The 14,899-nt window shown below is 38.0% G+C and overlaps 1 protein-coding gene across 6 annotated transcripts in view; it reads left to right on the top strand.

The window, feature by feature from the left end:
* The window catches only part of RABGAP1L (RAB GTPase activating protein 1 like), a gene marked incomplete at its 5' end in the record, with an annotated part of 698,468 nt that overhangs the window by 549,871 nt on the left and 133,698 nt on the right, over positions 1-14,899 (top strand). For 5 of the 6 annotated variants that reach the window (XM_082834440.1, XM_082834438.1, XM_082834439.1 and 2 more), the window contains one exon: positions 11,265-11,393. In XM_082834440.1, the coding sequence (XP_082690566.1) occupies positions 11,265-11,393 (129 nt within the window). Of the gene's footprint in view, positions 1-2,794; positions 2,963-11,264; positions 11,394-14,899 lie in introns of those variants that run through there. The other variant, XM_082834443.1, reaches the window with a different exon arrangement.

Genomic DNA, 14,899 nt, shown 5'->3' with positions numbered 1-14,899 from the left:
TTTGAGGGGAAGGATGATGGAGAGATTGGGAAAACTGAAACACATGACCACTGGTTTGTAGTGCCTTTTACACAGCACTTTGTTAAATGAACCTAAATCTTTTAAGTGTAACTTTGTTTGCTCATTAAACTATCATATTTTAATTATTACATTTAATATTTAGTGCATATAGTTTTAACTTCTTTTGTGAGCATCAGAGCCAAACCAGTTCCAAAGTCTTTTGATTGATTTTTTAATTTAATTCCTTTTGGGCAATAAATTTTTTGTTTCTGGTTTATATAAGGAAAAAAAAAAAATTCTTCTGCCAGTGGTCTTTGAGACCAAGTCAGATGGATGGAAACATCTACCCTATCTTTTAAAAAAAATAAATCATAAAAAATCCTATAAGCTAAGGAGTCACTGAGTTTTTTCTTCGTTTGCAAGTCAAAATGTCCCCTTGCTCTTCAATGTAAAGCTTCTATGGCAGTGCTTTTCACACTTACACAGCAGTAGCACAGTCTTTTCAAACAAAATCTCATGCAGAACTTCACTATGTAAATAAGATGAAAATGGAGCTGTTGTTGCTGATGGGGGGAGGGCAGGGGGCTCGAGTAATGAGAGACCCAGAACCTCTTCCCTCTTCCCCCCTTCTGGCTAAACCAACTCCCACCCTGGGTAGCCCATAAGACATTTCCTCCAAAATCTCAAGGATCTGAAATTTATATATATATATATATATATATATATATATATATATATACACACACACACACATATATACACACACACACACATATATATATATATACATATCATTCTAATGGCTTTTATCATTTTACATTAAAATCTTTACTTTGTATAGGTTTTTAATAAATCATTTTTGGAAGAAATAGAAGGCCTGACAGCAAAATATAAGTATCTTATTTAAGATATTTTGTTAATTAATACTTTAAATGTTTAACCCAAAAAAGTTTTGTTCACCTGAGGTTTTGGAAAAATAAACCAAACAGTATTCTCTTAAGGAAGGCAGTATTTCCCTTTATCCCCAATTCTGTAATTAATGTATTTCTGTAACCAAGATCACAGAGGTATGCTGATAAATGTTTCTATTTTCTTACTTGCAGAGATCTGTAACTTATTTATCAAAATAGGAAACTAAGACTCAGAAGGAACTTCCTCCAGCTCTCTTAGCCCCACTAGTCTTTGCACCATGCTACAGCTTGCATGAAGAAACTGGTCTGGTATTCATATGAGACCAACTACAGAACAGTAGCTCCAAGATTCTGAATATATAGTAGTTAATTGTTAGGATAAAGATAAGAAACTACGCTTAAAGGGGATCTTGTCCTCTGCCTTGATTTGGCTAAAACTGATGATTCACATCAACGAAATTAATATAAAACTTTAATAGTAAGATTGTAAAATTTTAAACTGTGAATAACTCTAAGTTATACTATTACAAGGGAAGGATTAGACCAGAATGCATCAAAACAATGTTTTGAACTATTAAGTGAGTGTTTATCAGTCTTTAGGTTAGGAAAGTTATTTTTGCTTTGAGAATCTCAACTTTAATAGTTCCTTAAAGGTATACTCTTATTATTATGTTGTAGGTTTTTATGCTTTATCATATTGTATATTTATAAGTCTTCATTTTTGCTATGTTGTACACCTGAAACTTACATAATACTATACATCAACTATACCACAATAAAAGATAAAAATACAATAAAAATAATCTTCCTTTTAATTGCAGCTAGCCTTCCCAGAATGCTGAAATGCTTCTGCATATCCTAGCATTGCAAAAAGTCATTATTGCATAAACACTTCAACTTGAGGGCATGTCGTTCCTTGGATGTTCGGTCCTTGCTCTTCTGTCCATACTCTATCATTTTCCCCTAAGCCTCTGTTCTGTTAGAGATTTCAGTAATCTAACAAGGATTGGAGCATCCCACTTTAAATATGCAGTAAAAAAATCAGACTTGTATCTGTTACCATTATTAGAAAGCAAGAGTGAATAAAGGTCAGCCTTTTAGCTGGCAGGCTGTCTGATTTTTCTGTGAGCATCACATGTTAGGAGAAGCTAGCTCATCTGTCTGTGGGTTTAAGATTCAACAGCATAAGCTGTCAGCCTAACACTGATTGAAGGTGGACTGGGAGGGGAAGCGCATCTGTCCAACGGCTCGCCATTGGCTTCCTATTACAGCATTCTCCCCTGAGACAAACTCTGCATGCTCATTCACCTACCTCCTTCTCTTCCCTCCCCTTCCTTCCCTACCCTTTCATTACTGATTCACAGCGAGAGGCAGCAGCAGCAGAGGCAGCAACAGCAGAGCTGCTTGTCACGAATCAAGGATTGCAATGAGCTCATCCTTTTCTCCTTGCAGCTTCACAACTGCCCTGGCTTCCTGGCTCCTGCTCTTTGCTCACGCACACACACACACTCACTCTCTCACATACACACAGCACACACACACACACTCACATGCTAGACCCTTCTAAGCAGCTTGTCCATTTTTACACATGTATGTGAACTCTCCTGCATCACTCTTGGCCATTTTCTTGCATTCGCTTGCTTTTGCTGTTTTTTTATTTAGATCAGCATTTGATTTCATTTCCAGTCTACTTTGGGGCTCTTGCACAGTAGATAATTTAGCCAAAATGTTTTTCTTGTGGAGACGTTAGCTGGCAGTTCCCACCACAGACTGGCTTGTGCGTGCTCCTGGGGAGACCTAAGCCTGGCTCCCCTCCCGCCGCAGTTCTCAAAATTGTGGATAAGAGATCCAGCTTTCTCATTCTGGATAACTACTTACTGCTCATGGAAGAAGGGGTGCCCTGCCCAGCCCCAGCTGCTAAGCTCACAGCTCCTGTCAAAAAGTCCCAGGACATGCACGACGAGAGGAACAAGCTGGTGAATGAGTATGCGTGTCGAGTGCTGGAACTTCTGGGGATGGGGCATCGTCTGTTTGTGCCTCGGCTTCTGGCGGTGAGACTGTTTTTCATTGAACTTCATTTGTAAAGAATCTGCCACCCTCTGTGAGAATTCCCTGTATCCCTGGAAGAGGCTTGCGGTCTCCTGTCTCCTTCCCCTTTTCCCCACTCTACCGAGAAGGAAGTGCTGAGTGGCCACAGGCATGGGGCTCTGTCCGAGCCTGGTCCGTGCCACTCCTTAATTGGCTAGAGGAGATATGGCTCTCCTCTCCAAGCCCACGTTAGTGGCATTATCTCTGTGGCAGCCACAAAAAAAAAAAAAAAAGGTCTTATGGCTGGCCAGGCTCAGCAATAAAGCAGAATACCCAAGTGCTTGATGGATGCATTCTGTTATTTCTGTCTCCAAGGGGTTAAATTTTACACCAGACATTATTGCGACTTATCTAGACTATGCCTGGTTTGCTTTCTAACCTCTCCATTTGATGGTCAATTTGGATGTGTTAATAGGGAATTTTGCCCCTTAAAAATCATTGGTTAGGAAATTACAGATTTCTCTCCTGGAATGTTCGAACTGTGTATCTATGAAACAGCTTAAAGCTGTTGGGTCTGTGCTGAGTCTGGGAAGTCTGCCTTGCTTGTTTTTTGATTTCCTGAACAAGAGAAAAATCACCCTTCTGCACTTCCTACCAAGGGTTAAAATTAAATACCCACAATCACTGGTGCAGTGTTTCTTTTTAGTGGTTTGAGAACTATACCTAGCAACTGTTCTATAATGTGATTGGTCTGTGGTAGTCCTATACCATTATTTGGTAATTGGGCAAGAATAATTTTGCTTTGTTTATATTATACAATGGAGTTTAATACCATTCTAGACTGTTCCCTCATTTGGTTCTCTCATATTTGAGTCTTTTTCAGAAGTACAATATTGACTGAATTTAACTCTTTTCTCTCACATATCTCCCTCTAGTATAGTTCATCTTTGTTTATGCTTATGTTTACAATTATTAATTAAGTCTCATGTATCTATTTGCATGTAAATATAATCTCTCCTGTATCATCATAACAGACATGTTAGGTAGCTGTGCACCTAAGGGATTTCTCACCCAGAAGAAAGTCTGTTTATCATGGCAAGGTGAAGTTAGATGCAGTGACCAGCATACAATTATAAAGAAGGGGGTGGTATATTTTGAGAAATATGGTTCCTTTGTCATTTAAGAAAGAAGAGCTCAATATATATGTTTTAATGCCTAGGTGAGGTCATCAGTGCTCACTTGAATTTTGTTCCCCTGAATCATAACATTTTTTTCTTAATAAAGGAGAAAACTGAAGATTCATGATTCTATTAGAAAGGAGTTTTTTGTTTTTGTTTTTTAACAGTGAAATAAAAAGCATTTTTCTTCAGGAGCTTTGACACTAAGAAGTGCTAAAATATATTTCAGCCAATTCTCTTCCTCTGAGGAATCAGTTTTTGGTCTAATATTCTTAAAGACTGCTTAACTTTGTGTCTCACGGGCTTCCACTGATAGCTTTACAGTGATCCGGCGCTGCCTATCTTTGGCATTTACATTTTCAGTTTTTTGAAGGAAAACATAAAATTGATAACTAAGAATATCACTCATACTAAAATCTGCATCAAAATCCGGATGACTCTAGTGTAAAACGATTGTCAACAACAAAACCCATAAGCTTCACAAGCTTCAGATTTGTGGGAGGTCATAGATATCTATATGTTGCAACTGTACAAAGTCGGCTTGGTTGCTCAGTTAGGTACCTGAGGTGGTGGTACAGCCCTCAGGTTGTTTTGGGCTCTAACACTGCAGGTAATAGTGCCATTTGCACTATATGTGAAAAGTGTGTGCTGCGTTGTGTATAGGGCCATTTGGAAATCTCTGACTTTGTTATACAGTGTTGTACTTAAAAGGTTGTCGATAGAACTAGGGTACTCTACATTCTGAGAAATCACATGCCCTTTAATTAGCAATGTGGCTATGAACTGGGATCAGCTATCCAATGAGTTATTGCTCAAAGTTTAGCATGTGTACCAGAGGGAGGTACAGTTGTTCAGCCTTGTGTTATTGGACTGGCTAATGATGTGGGATCAGCGGCTAATCTGCACAGGGTAATCCTAAGAGGAATCCTGCCACATGCAATGTTGCAGTCTTTCCATTACCAGTCAAGAGGGCAAGCACTGAAGTTTAGGTTTTGTTTTTTTTTTTTTTTGCGGTACACAGGCCTCTCACTGTTGTGGCCTGTCCCGTTGTGGAGCACAGGCTCCGGACGCGCAGGCTCAGCGGCCATGGCTCACGGGCCCAGCCGCTCTGCGGCATGTGGGATCTTCCCGGACTGGGGCACGAACCCACGTCCCCTGCATCGGCAGGCGGACTCTCAACCACTGCGCCACCAGGGAAGCCCGAAGTTTAGGTTTTTAATCATGTTTTAAATATCAATGTGTGTGTGGGTTAAACACATACAAATCCCTTATTTTACTTTTAAGATGCCAGTAGTTTTCTTCATATAAGACAAGTTAATTTTTTTAATGAAACTGATCAAATAAATGAAGATTTACGAAGACAGTGTTGTAGATTTGGACTTTGAGCCTTATTTATTGTTCCCTGATTCACAGAGAGACCATCAAGCTATGAGAACACCAAGCACATTTGGAATTTTTGCTTATTGTCCTTCAAAGGTACACCTAGTAAAGAATAATTTTCCTTTAATAAATCAAGTACAAGTACTCCATTTTAGATATTACCACAAGGCATAAATTCTGTGTGCAGACTCACCAAACACACGTTTCTTTGGTGAAATTAAAATACCAAAGCAAGGGATATACGTATCCTAGATACCAGCTAAGTAATGTCCTCTTCTAAAAGCCTGTGCTTCCAAATGATTCTCAGACCTCCAGAAACATTTCTCAACGGAATGGAAATCCTGTTAGACACTATAACTAAAGGAAGAAAAGCCATTTGTGGTGAATATAGCGAAGGTGAGAAAGAGAAACATGCCTAGATTTTTTTTTTCAAATAATCCCCTAAAATAATCAAACCTAGATTTGGCTGCTTATCAGAGGCCCTTAAAGAAAGATTTGTCATCCAAGAAAATGAGAGGTTTCGAATAGAAGCATCTGGAGCTAACACTCAAATGTTAGAACTGTTCATTTCCACCCACCCTCCTTTCTTTAAAAAAAAAAAAAAATCACTTTAAAATGTGATACTCTTGCACTGAATTTTTCAGTGGGAAAAACACACTCCAAATGGTATTAGCAGGGGCACATAGCCAGAGTTCATATTCCTCTGTAAGTGTGTGAAATTTGGAGAAAGAGGAAAAACTTTTACTCAGGTTCAAAATCTTCCCTATCCTCCTAGATTTTTTCTTTTTGCTTTTATATGACATGGGAAGTTATCAGATCATTATATGTTGATCTCAGTGTTGGCTGTAGTTTCAGTCTGTTACTCTGGGCACTGTGCACGGTGAATCCAAAGGACTCTCAGGCTGAAGAGGATTGATATATATCTATAGCCAAATGTTCCAGCTGTCCCTCCAGTAACCATTGAAAGTTTAATTCTGATCATATTTCTTTATGCTGTCAAACTGCATCCTAGTTTTGTTTTTTTAATTTGTGGACTTCCTTAAAACATTAATTTTAAGGAGGGAATAAAAGAGCAGAGGAGAAAGTTTCTCTCCCATTTTTACCTCTGTTGTTGACTGCTGCAAGGATTACTCACTGAAGAAAGATGATAACTCTTAAAAGAAGTTAAAGACTCAAGTATAAAAGTTGCCTCCCAAATATAAAAGTCAATTTTGATGCCCCCCAATATACAAAAGAATTGCCCCCCAATTCTGATGCCCCCAAATATAAAAGTCAATTTTTATATCAAAATAAGTCCTACATCTCCTTTCTAATTTGCATCTTATAAATTTTTGACTTATTAATAGTGAGTATGCTTGAAGTAGATCCTTTATAAATTCATGGAACAGATATATGTTGGTGTCTTTTGTGTGCCTGGCAATGTGCTTAATTCATTTTACTGGGGTGAGTGGGAAGGATTCTTACCTTAACATCCTACTTACCTTTCCCTCTGGATATTTATTTCTACCTACTTGAAAGGAAATAGAAGTAGGACTTGTTTAAATGTTTTTTTAATTATCCAGGTAATCTTTTTATATAGCTCTTTTCATAGAAATGAGGAAGAAGTAATGTTACCTTTGAAGGTGTAATTGGTAAACATGTTTCCTATCATCACTTAAAAGGATTTGACAGAAAGTTTGGAGAGGAAAAGATGAGTATTAGCAGAGCCACTGATTTTCAAAAGTTATCATCTATTAGTTCTTACTTAAAAGCTGGTAGAGTTCTTTCCTTTATTGTACAAGGGAAGAAAACATGCCTTTGCTTATTCAAATTCCCTGGTTCTTGTCTATATTATCTTCTGACTGACATTACTTAGCAAATAATGTTTGGAAAGTGATTGCATTTTCACTATTTTACTATTCCTTCACTATTGTTCTGAAGGTAATATAGAAAAACTCTAAGAATTTCCCAGTTGAAGAACAGCCTTTCCAACTTAAATCAGTTCTTCTAGCCTGATGGGGTTCTGTATAGTGAGTACAGATGGATAATGTTATCCAGAAGCCAGCCCAACCTCTTTCGGGGACTTGGTTTGGTTTTTGAAATGTTAGTCTGCCTTTTAGGGGTGTATTTTTAAAGCTTGGGTCTTATCACAAGATCATGTGTTAAACTTCTCTTCTTTGTTGGAGTAGAGGGTTAGCATTCATGCAATTATAAACTCAATTATAACCATTAATTAAGTTAATATCTCCATAGTCAGCTCATTAATAATTAGTATGTGTGATTGAAGCCATGTTTTAGTTTCATAGAAAGCACCACTACCTATATTTTGGACTAATATTACTACATCAATGCTTGACATTTATGAGGTGTATATATTTAACAAAATAATGTGTACAGAGTGACTCAAATTTTGTTAAATATATATGAAATATATCTGTAAGGTTAGGAAAAAAGGACTGTAAGCAATGTAACAAAATGTTATACTAAAATTTCAGTATCTGAGCATATTTGAGCAACAGAGACAACTTTCCAAAATGTCCCTTACATTTGTTTTGGGGTTCACAAAATATACTCATATGCCTTAACTTTGTTCATTCTCAAATACTCGAGGTTGAATATAGTCCCACTTTTAAAGTAGGAGAACGGTGGAGAATTATGCAGTACCATGAGTTAGCCAGAGTTGGAATTAAAATGACTATTCCATCCTTTGCAACCTTGCTTGAGGACCTCTAATTGACAAGTACTTCCTAGAGGCTAAAATTAGAGGATTAAATAAGATGCATTTTCTACACTTGCCTCATGATTGTCAGAGCTCCTCTCTTCAGGGGCTTGAGTTGGGCCAGTCACGCAATCTGGAGCTTCACTAACACCAGCGGTGTCTTGGAAAGGGCAGTCACAGGGCACTCTGAATTCTGGTTTCCAGAGACTTAACCTGAGTTGAGCTTCAGCCCCACCTGGGTAGGGAGCTCCTTGCTGTACCTCCCCTGAGACTACAGCCTCCTCCAAACAGCATCTCTGTGTGCCTGGCCATCCCTGCCTGACCAGAGGGCACATGTCACAGGATATTTGGCTTCTCATCTTTAATCCTAATCTTTCTGCTTTTGTATGAACTCAGAGGCTGGACTTGAAATTAGGCCTTGGGCCATATTAGAAAATTAGGTAACCATGCTGCTTCCTGTAGGCAGTAGACTGCTCCCCACCATTTTGGGGCATCTGTTTGCAGGTAACTAGAGGTTAGTTGCACTGACAATAGAAGAGGTGCCCTTAGAAGGTTTTTGACTAATGAAGAAAGCTACTAATCCTGTTTCGCTACAAACTCTGTAAGCAGCCTGTGTTGAACTTTCCCAACAATTGCCAAAGAGATAATCATCAGAACCAGTATTACAGGTGAAAAAGGATGTTGTATGTCTGGCATAACTGGTAGGTGGATGCTTTCTCAGTAATTCAGCAGTTGATATTTTAGTTGAAGAGGCCCTCTTTGGGGCTGAAGTTGTTTCCAGTAACTGCGTTTTCCAACCAAGTTAAGGTGAGATGATAGCACTTTATCATGCTAAATATTCTCTCCACTGCTTATTGCCACCATCTCTCAGTATCTGTGAGGGAGGAAATAAATCTGAGATGTACTGAAGCTTGTTTTTTTCCCCGGCACTATTAGCCTGGCTCTGTCTTCTGATTACTAGTTTGTGAATCTAAACTTGGGCCAACCTAGTTCCCTGTGAAAATGCCTGCTGTGTGAATTAATATATTATTCTATTTTACACGTTTCTGTTTAAAGGGGAGGAGAGAAGGGAAGAAAAAATTATATATGTATAGTGGAAGAGAGGCGGAAGTAGAATTCATTCACTTATTCAGTAATTTTTGTTGAGTAGCTCCTGTACTCTAGGCAGTGGATACAGCAAAGAACAAGACAGACAAATCCCCTTTCCTTAGGACGAAAACAGACGTAAAACTGGAAAATGAGTGGATGGAAAATGACTTGATGGGCTGGGGGGAAGAATTTAACTGCTCAGAAAAGGCCTAACTCAGATCTTATATTTGTGCTAAAATCTAGATCACAAAAAGTTGTTATCATTATGAAGATCTGGGGGAAGAATATTCCAGGCAGAGAGAACAGGCAGTAGCCTTCAGTTAGGAATGAACTTGGTGTGTACAAGAAAACAGAAAGAAGGCCAGTGTGCTTGGAGCTTGAGAGCAAGGAGGGAGATGTGATTCAACATGAGGCTGGAGGGGAAGGCAAGGGCCCCAGATCCTGAAGGGTCTTGTGGGCAATGGTAAAGATTTTGGGTTTTATTTTGAGCACAGTAGGAACCACTGGAGAGCTTTACACAGAAGAGCAACATGATCTGAAAAAGTATCATCTAGCTGCTGTAAGGAGAGTGGATTGTGGAGAGCAAGAGCATAAAGAGGGGGACCAGTTGGGGAGTTAGTGCAGTGGCTCAGCTGAGAGATGACAATGGCTTAGACCAGGCTGGTGGTGATGACAACAACTCATTATGAGTGGGATTCCTCTGACTTCCTTATACTCTTTCAATGCAGTCTTTAAGGTTAATCAGTTTTAAATTTGAATGTAAATAAAGTAATATTTTGAACTAGCATGTAGCTCTGTGATTTCTAGCCACCATGTTTTGTTTTTGTCTGTTTGTTTGTTTTTGTTTGATTTCTGCAGTTTTTGACAATTAAGTGCTGACTCTTAAAACACCTTATTTCTTTTTGTCTTGGCCTACTTCTGTGTACCCAGTCTTTCTCAATCTCTTAATTTGTGTCTCAGTGTTTGCCAGCGATTACTTATAGTTGTTTATTAAAATATTTATTGCCTTTCTTATTACAAAATCTTTACTGTAGGAAAAACAGCAAAATATATAAAGAAGAAAAAAAATTATAATCCCACTATCAGAGAAACATTTTCTTTTATTTCCTTTCAGTCTTTTGTCTGGGTATACATATATTTATAAGTGGTGGTTATTTCTTAAGTAAATCTGGTAAGCAGTAGTTTTCATAAGAAGTTCAGTAGTTAAGTGGTTTGCTTCATTTACTGTTTTATAACAGTCTTTAAGATATGGGTACAGGGCTTCCCTGGTGGCACAGTGGTTGAGAGTCCGCCTGCCGATGCAGGGGACACGGGTTCGTGCCCCGGTCTGGGACGATCCCACATGCCGTGGGGCGGCTGGGCCTGTGAGCCATGGCCGCTGAGCCTGCGCGTCCGGAGCCTGTGCTCCGCAATGGGAGGCCACAACAGTGAGAGGCCCGCGTACCGCAACAAACAAACAAACAAAAAGAAAAGATATGGGTACAATTTCTTATTTTCTTCACTTGAACTGCTACTGTCACTAGTTGAAAAGTCATTCTCTCATTAGGTGTTTATTATATAATTCTGCTGTGCTTTGATTGCATTGTCTATGTCTTCAGCCAGCTTTGTAAAATATCCTTAAAATGCCTACCAAGCTAAAATCACAGATTAGTCCCAGAGTTCAAAGTTTTTCCTTTTCTGGCATTTTTCTTTTTTTAGAGCCATAACATGGTTAGCTTTGCCAAGATCCACTATTCAAATCTTCAGGTAATATAAATTAAATATGTTAGCCTGTTAATTCTTTTGTCACGTCTAGGATTTATGGTGACTTATTTCAGCTTATAGTTAAAGAGGTTAGAAATCTCTTCCTAAAAATTTTTGAAGCTCACCTAGATCTTGGCTATAAAAGTACATTCAGGAAAATAGAAATTCCTTTTACAATGTATTCGTTCTGAATGTAGGTTAAAATGTAATTGATGATTCTTGGTGATTATTTTTTAGACCTCAAAGGAAGATCTTCTGCAGGCTGATTTTGAAGGTGCTTTAAAGTTCTTCAGAGTCCAGCTTCCAAAGAGATACAGGGCAGAGGAAAATGCAAGAAGGTTAATGGAGCAGGCTTGCAATATTAAGGTAAGATATATGAATTTATAGATAATAAAGGTGGAACTTGAATGCAGAATAACATGGCAAATTGTATAAAACTCTTTCTCAGTATGTTGCTGGATTTTGACTATGTTTAAGGTGAAATGGTGTATGACCTAGTTTCTCTCAGACTTTTTTGTCAAGCTGATTTGTATCTATAGTGGCTGTACCTTCTAGTAGGACTTAGAGTGAACGTTAGCAGGTTCAGGTTGTAACAAGAGGAAGACAAACATTTATCTCATAGGTGGGGCTCAAGAATGGGTTGCTGTGATAGTGGTTTCCATAGCAGCAGACTTAGTATTTAGCTTTTGCCGTCTGTTTTAAGATTATTTAGGACCAAGCAAGAAAAGCCTGCTTAGGCCGTGCTTTCCTTTCTCTAAGGGACTTGGAAAGCTCTGTCTTGATCTACGCATTTCCATCCCACACCTGACAAATGTTTGTGGATACGTTGCTCCTTATCAGATGTCTGATATAAATAAACAAATTTTATAAATAAGTTAAAATAGAAATCTTTATCTAGAGAATTGTGGTATCAAGGTGAGATAGCACATTTAAAAAAAAAATGGAACCAATTTACTGATGTAAATTCTTGTACCTTTGGAATATACTAGGGAATCTTCTTACCTAACCATGACAAAAATATAAATTTGTTTTCTGAAAAAACAAAGATCCCAGGTCTTATGGACTTTACATTCTTGCCGAAGGAGAGAGTCAGTAAACAATTAACATAATAAAGAATATATTTAATATGTTAGAAGGTGATAAATAGCTATGAAAAAAGAAAAAGTAGGGCAAAATAAGCAAGATTGGATTGGTGGGGAGAAGGAAAGTTATAGTTGTTGTTTGGTAGTCAGAGTAGACCTCACTGAAGGTGAAGGAGATGAATTATTCATGGAGATGTCTAGGGGAAGAGCAATTCAGCAGAGGCAACAGCTAGTTCAAAGGCCCTGGGGCTGGCTCATGCCATGTGAGTTGGAGGAACAGCAAGAAGACCAGTGTAGCTGGAATGAAGTGAATGAAAATGAGGGCAATAGGAGAGGAAGTTAGAGAGCTCACAAGGAGCCTAAAAATGTAGGTCACTGTAAGAGTTTTTAGGCTTTGCTTGGAGTGTAGTGAAGAGCCCTTACAAGGTTTTGAGTAGAAGAGTGATAAGATCTGTCTGAGGTTTTAGAGGATTATAGTGCCTACAGTGTTGAGAACAGACGATAGGAAGGTAAGAGTAGAAGTAGGGAGATCAGATAGGGGTTTGCAGTAACCCTGTTGAGAAATGATGATAGATTGACCAGGGTGATAATAGTGGGGATAGAGATGGATTGGAGATGGAGGTGGTTGGAACCTGGGTATATTTTGAAAGAGAACCAAAGGGATTTCATGATGTATTAAACATGGGTGTGAAAGGAAAAGAGGGGTCAAAGTGATTCCACAGATTTGGGATTGAGCAATTAGAAGATAGAGTAGTCATTGATTTATTAAGCTCATTTCTTAAAATGTATTTTGACACAGACTTCACTTAAGCATAATACCCACTGCAACACTTCTCTGGTGTAAGACTTTTTTTGAATTTTAAGTTATTTTAAACTAAATTCTAAATGTTTCAAAAGTACAACTCAATGCTGAACGTAAATAACTTGAGGAGAAAAAGATTGCATTGTCTTCCAAATGAACTCTATATTCAAAGAGATCATATTCCAAAGGTATTAAGAAAGATAGACCTCTGAAGTCTTCTTCCTGAAATGCAAACTTTTAAAGGCTTTATGACTGATTGTTTTATTTGGCTAAGCCAGGTGACTAAGCATAAGCCACATTTGTCTGTTGACGTTGAAAACACAGTGGTCATGGTGCCTTTGATTGAATTTTGTGGGTAGTAGGTTTGGAAGGTAGGCTTCAGCCAGCTGACTGTTCCAGAGCTGTCAGAAAGAAGTACTATAACTTGGGGCAGTGCTGTAGGGATCCATTAAAATACAGCATGCATTTCTAAGAATAAAAGAGTAGAGAGTTAAGAGGTATAGGTAAATGTTTTCAAGGGAAATCTAGAACTGTGGGAAAATAACTGAGAACAAAAAACCCAGGAAAGTGATTTAAAAATATGAAATGTACAGGGAAATATCTTTTCTCAATATAATTTATGAAGCTTCTCAGAGGATAGAGGTAACTAACGACTGTCAAGCCAGAAACGTGAGATATGAGAGACACTGAAACATAAAATGTTAGAAGACAAGTTCAAAATATGATCTGAATGGATTGTTCCTGAGATGAAAGTGCTATGTGCAACCAGAGTGATTTATTTGGTCATGAACAGATAGATAGGAATTTTTTTTAAAGCAATAATACAGGTTGTTATTTAGTTCTGTGTTTTGTTTCGTTTTTTTTTTTTTGTATTATCTAAGGAGAGTACCTTTCTCTTAGATACTTAAAACAGTACCCAAGGGACACCATTTTAATTTATAGCATGATTGTGAGGCTGATGTGAGGTTTAACTGAAAGAAGGAAGACATAAATTGTATAGTATTCAGGGATCGTGCTGGGACTAGAACGTAGATCTCCAACATGAAAATTTAAGATTGTTTTTAAACCAAGACCTACATTTTGAAATAGCTTTTATATCAAGACCTTAAACATACGCACGTGCACACACACACAGACACACAGACACACACACACACATCTGAAGAGATACTTACGCTTACAATGTATGATGCACTCTGATGTTTTTCTTCTACTATATTATATTCTATTCCATTTTAAACTTCTACCCTTCCCTCTGCTAGTCACAACCCACTACATGGATTTCACAGCAGCTTGCAGTTTTGAAAAAGCACTCAGGCCTGTTCCACTGTCGGCCCCTCCTACCCCTTCCCCATTCTGATATGCTGTAACCCGTGAGAGGTTGTGGAGGATGAGGTGTTACACTGAATAATGAAAGTGGGAGTGTGGTAAGGATGTGAGTCATCATGCCATCATTACAGCAGCATGTGCTGGGAACTGGAAATGTTAGGAAATCATGGACTTACAGAACACGGCTGCATGTTAAAGCATTCACAGACAAAGGTGACTGCAGGCATGGAACAGGCAAAAAAGTTGGAGCTCATGATTTCTTATCCACAGCCTGTTTAACAATAGAATTTCTGTCAAAGGTAATACATTTTTTTTTGGATTTTAATTATTTTTATAGGATTTGTGTACGGTCGTATAGTCTTGGAATGGACATGTTCTCATTTAATTATCCTTGAAAATGAATCACTTTCCTGTAACTTTAAGGAACTAGATGACCCAGTTATTTCAGTAAACTGACTGGTTTTAAAATAAATGCAACTGTTACAGGTAAAAAATAAATTGTTACCTCTGCGTATGGATAATAGGATTTATTAATAAAGCACATTGGATTGGGTAAATAACTTTATTCTTCTGAAACCCGTGTGACATTAAATATCAGGAATATTTTTCGGTGTTTATTTTTTTCTAATTTACTAACATGACTTTAAATCATTCTGATA

Source organism: Leucopleurus acutus (assembly GCF_964270905.1).
Source record: "Leucopleurus acutus genome assembly, chromosome: 2".
NCBI lineage: Eukaryota > Metazoa > Chordata > Mammalia > Artiodactyla > Delphinidae > Leucopleurus > Leucopleurus acutus.
The sequence above is the reverse complement of the archived record's forward strand: the minus strand, read 5'-3'. Positions and strand labels throughout refer to the sequence as shown.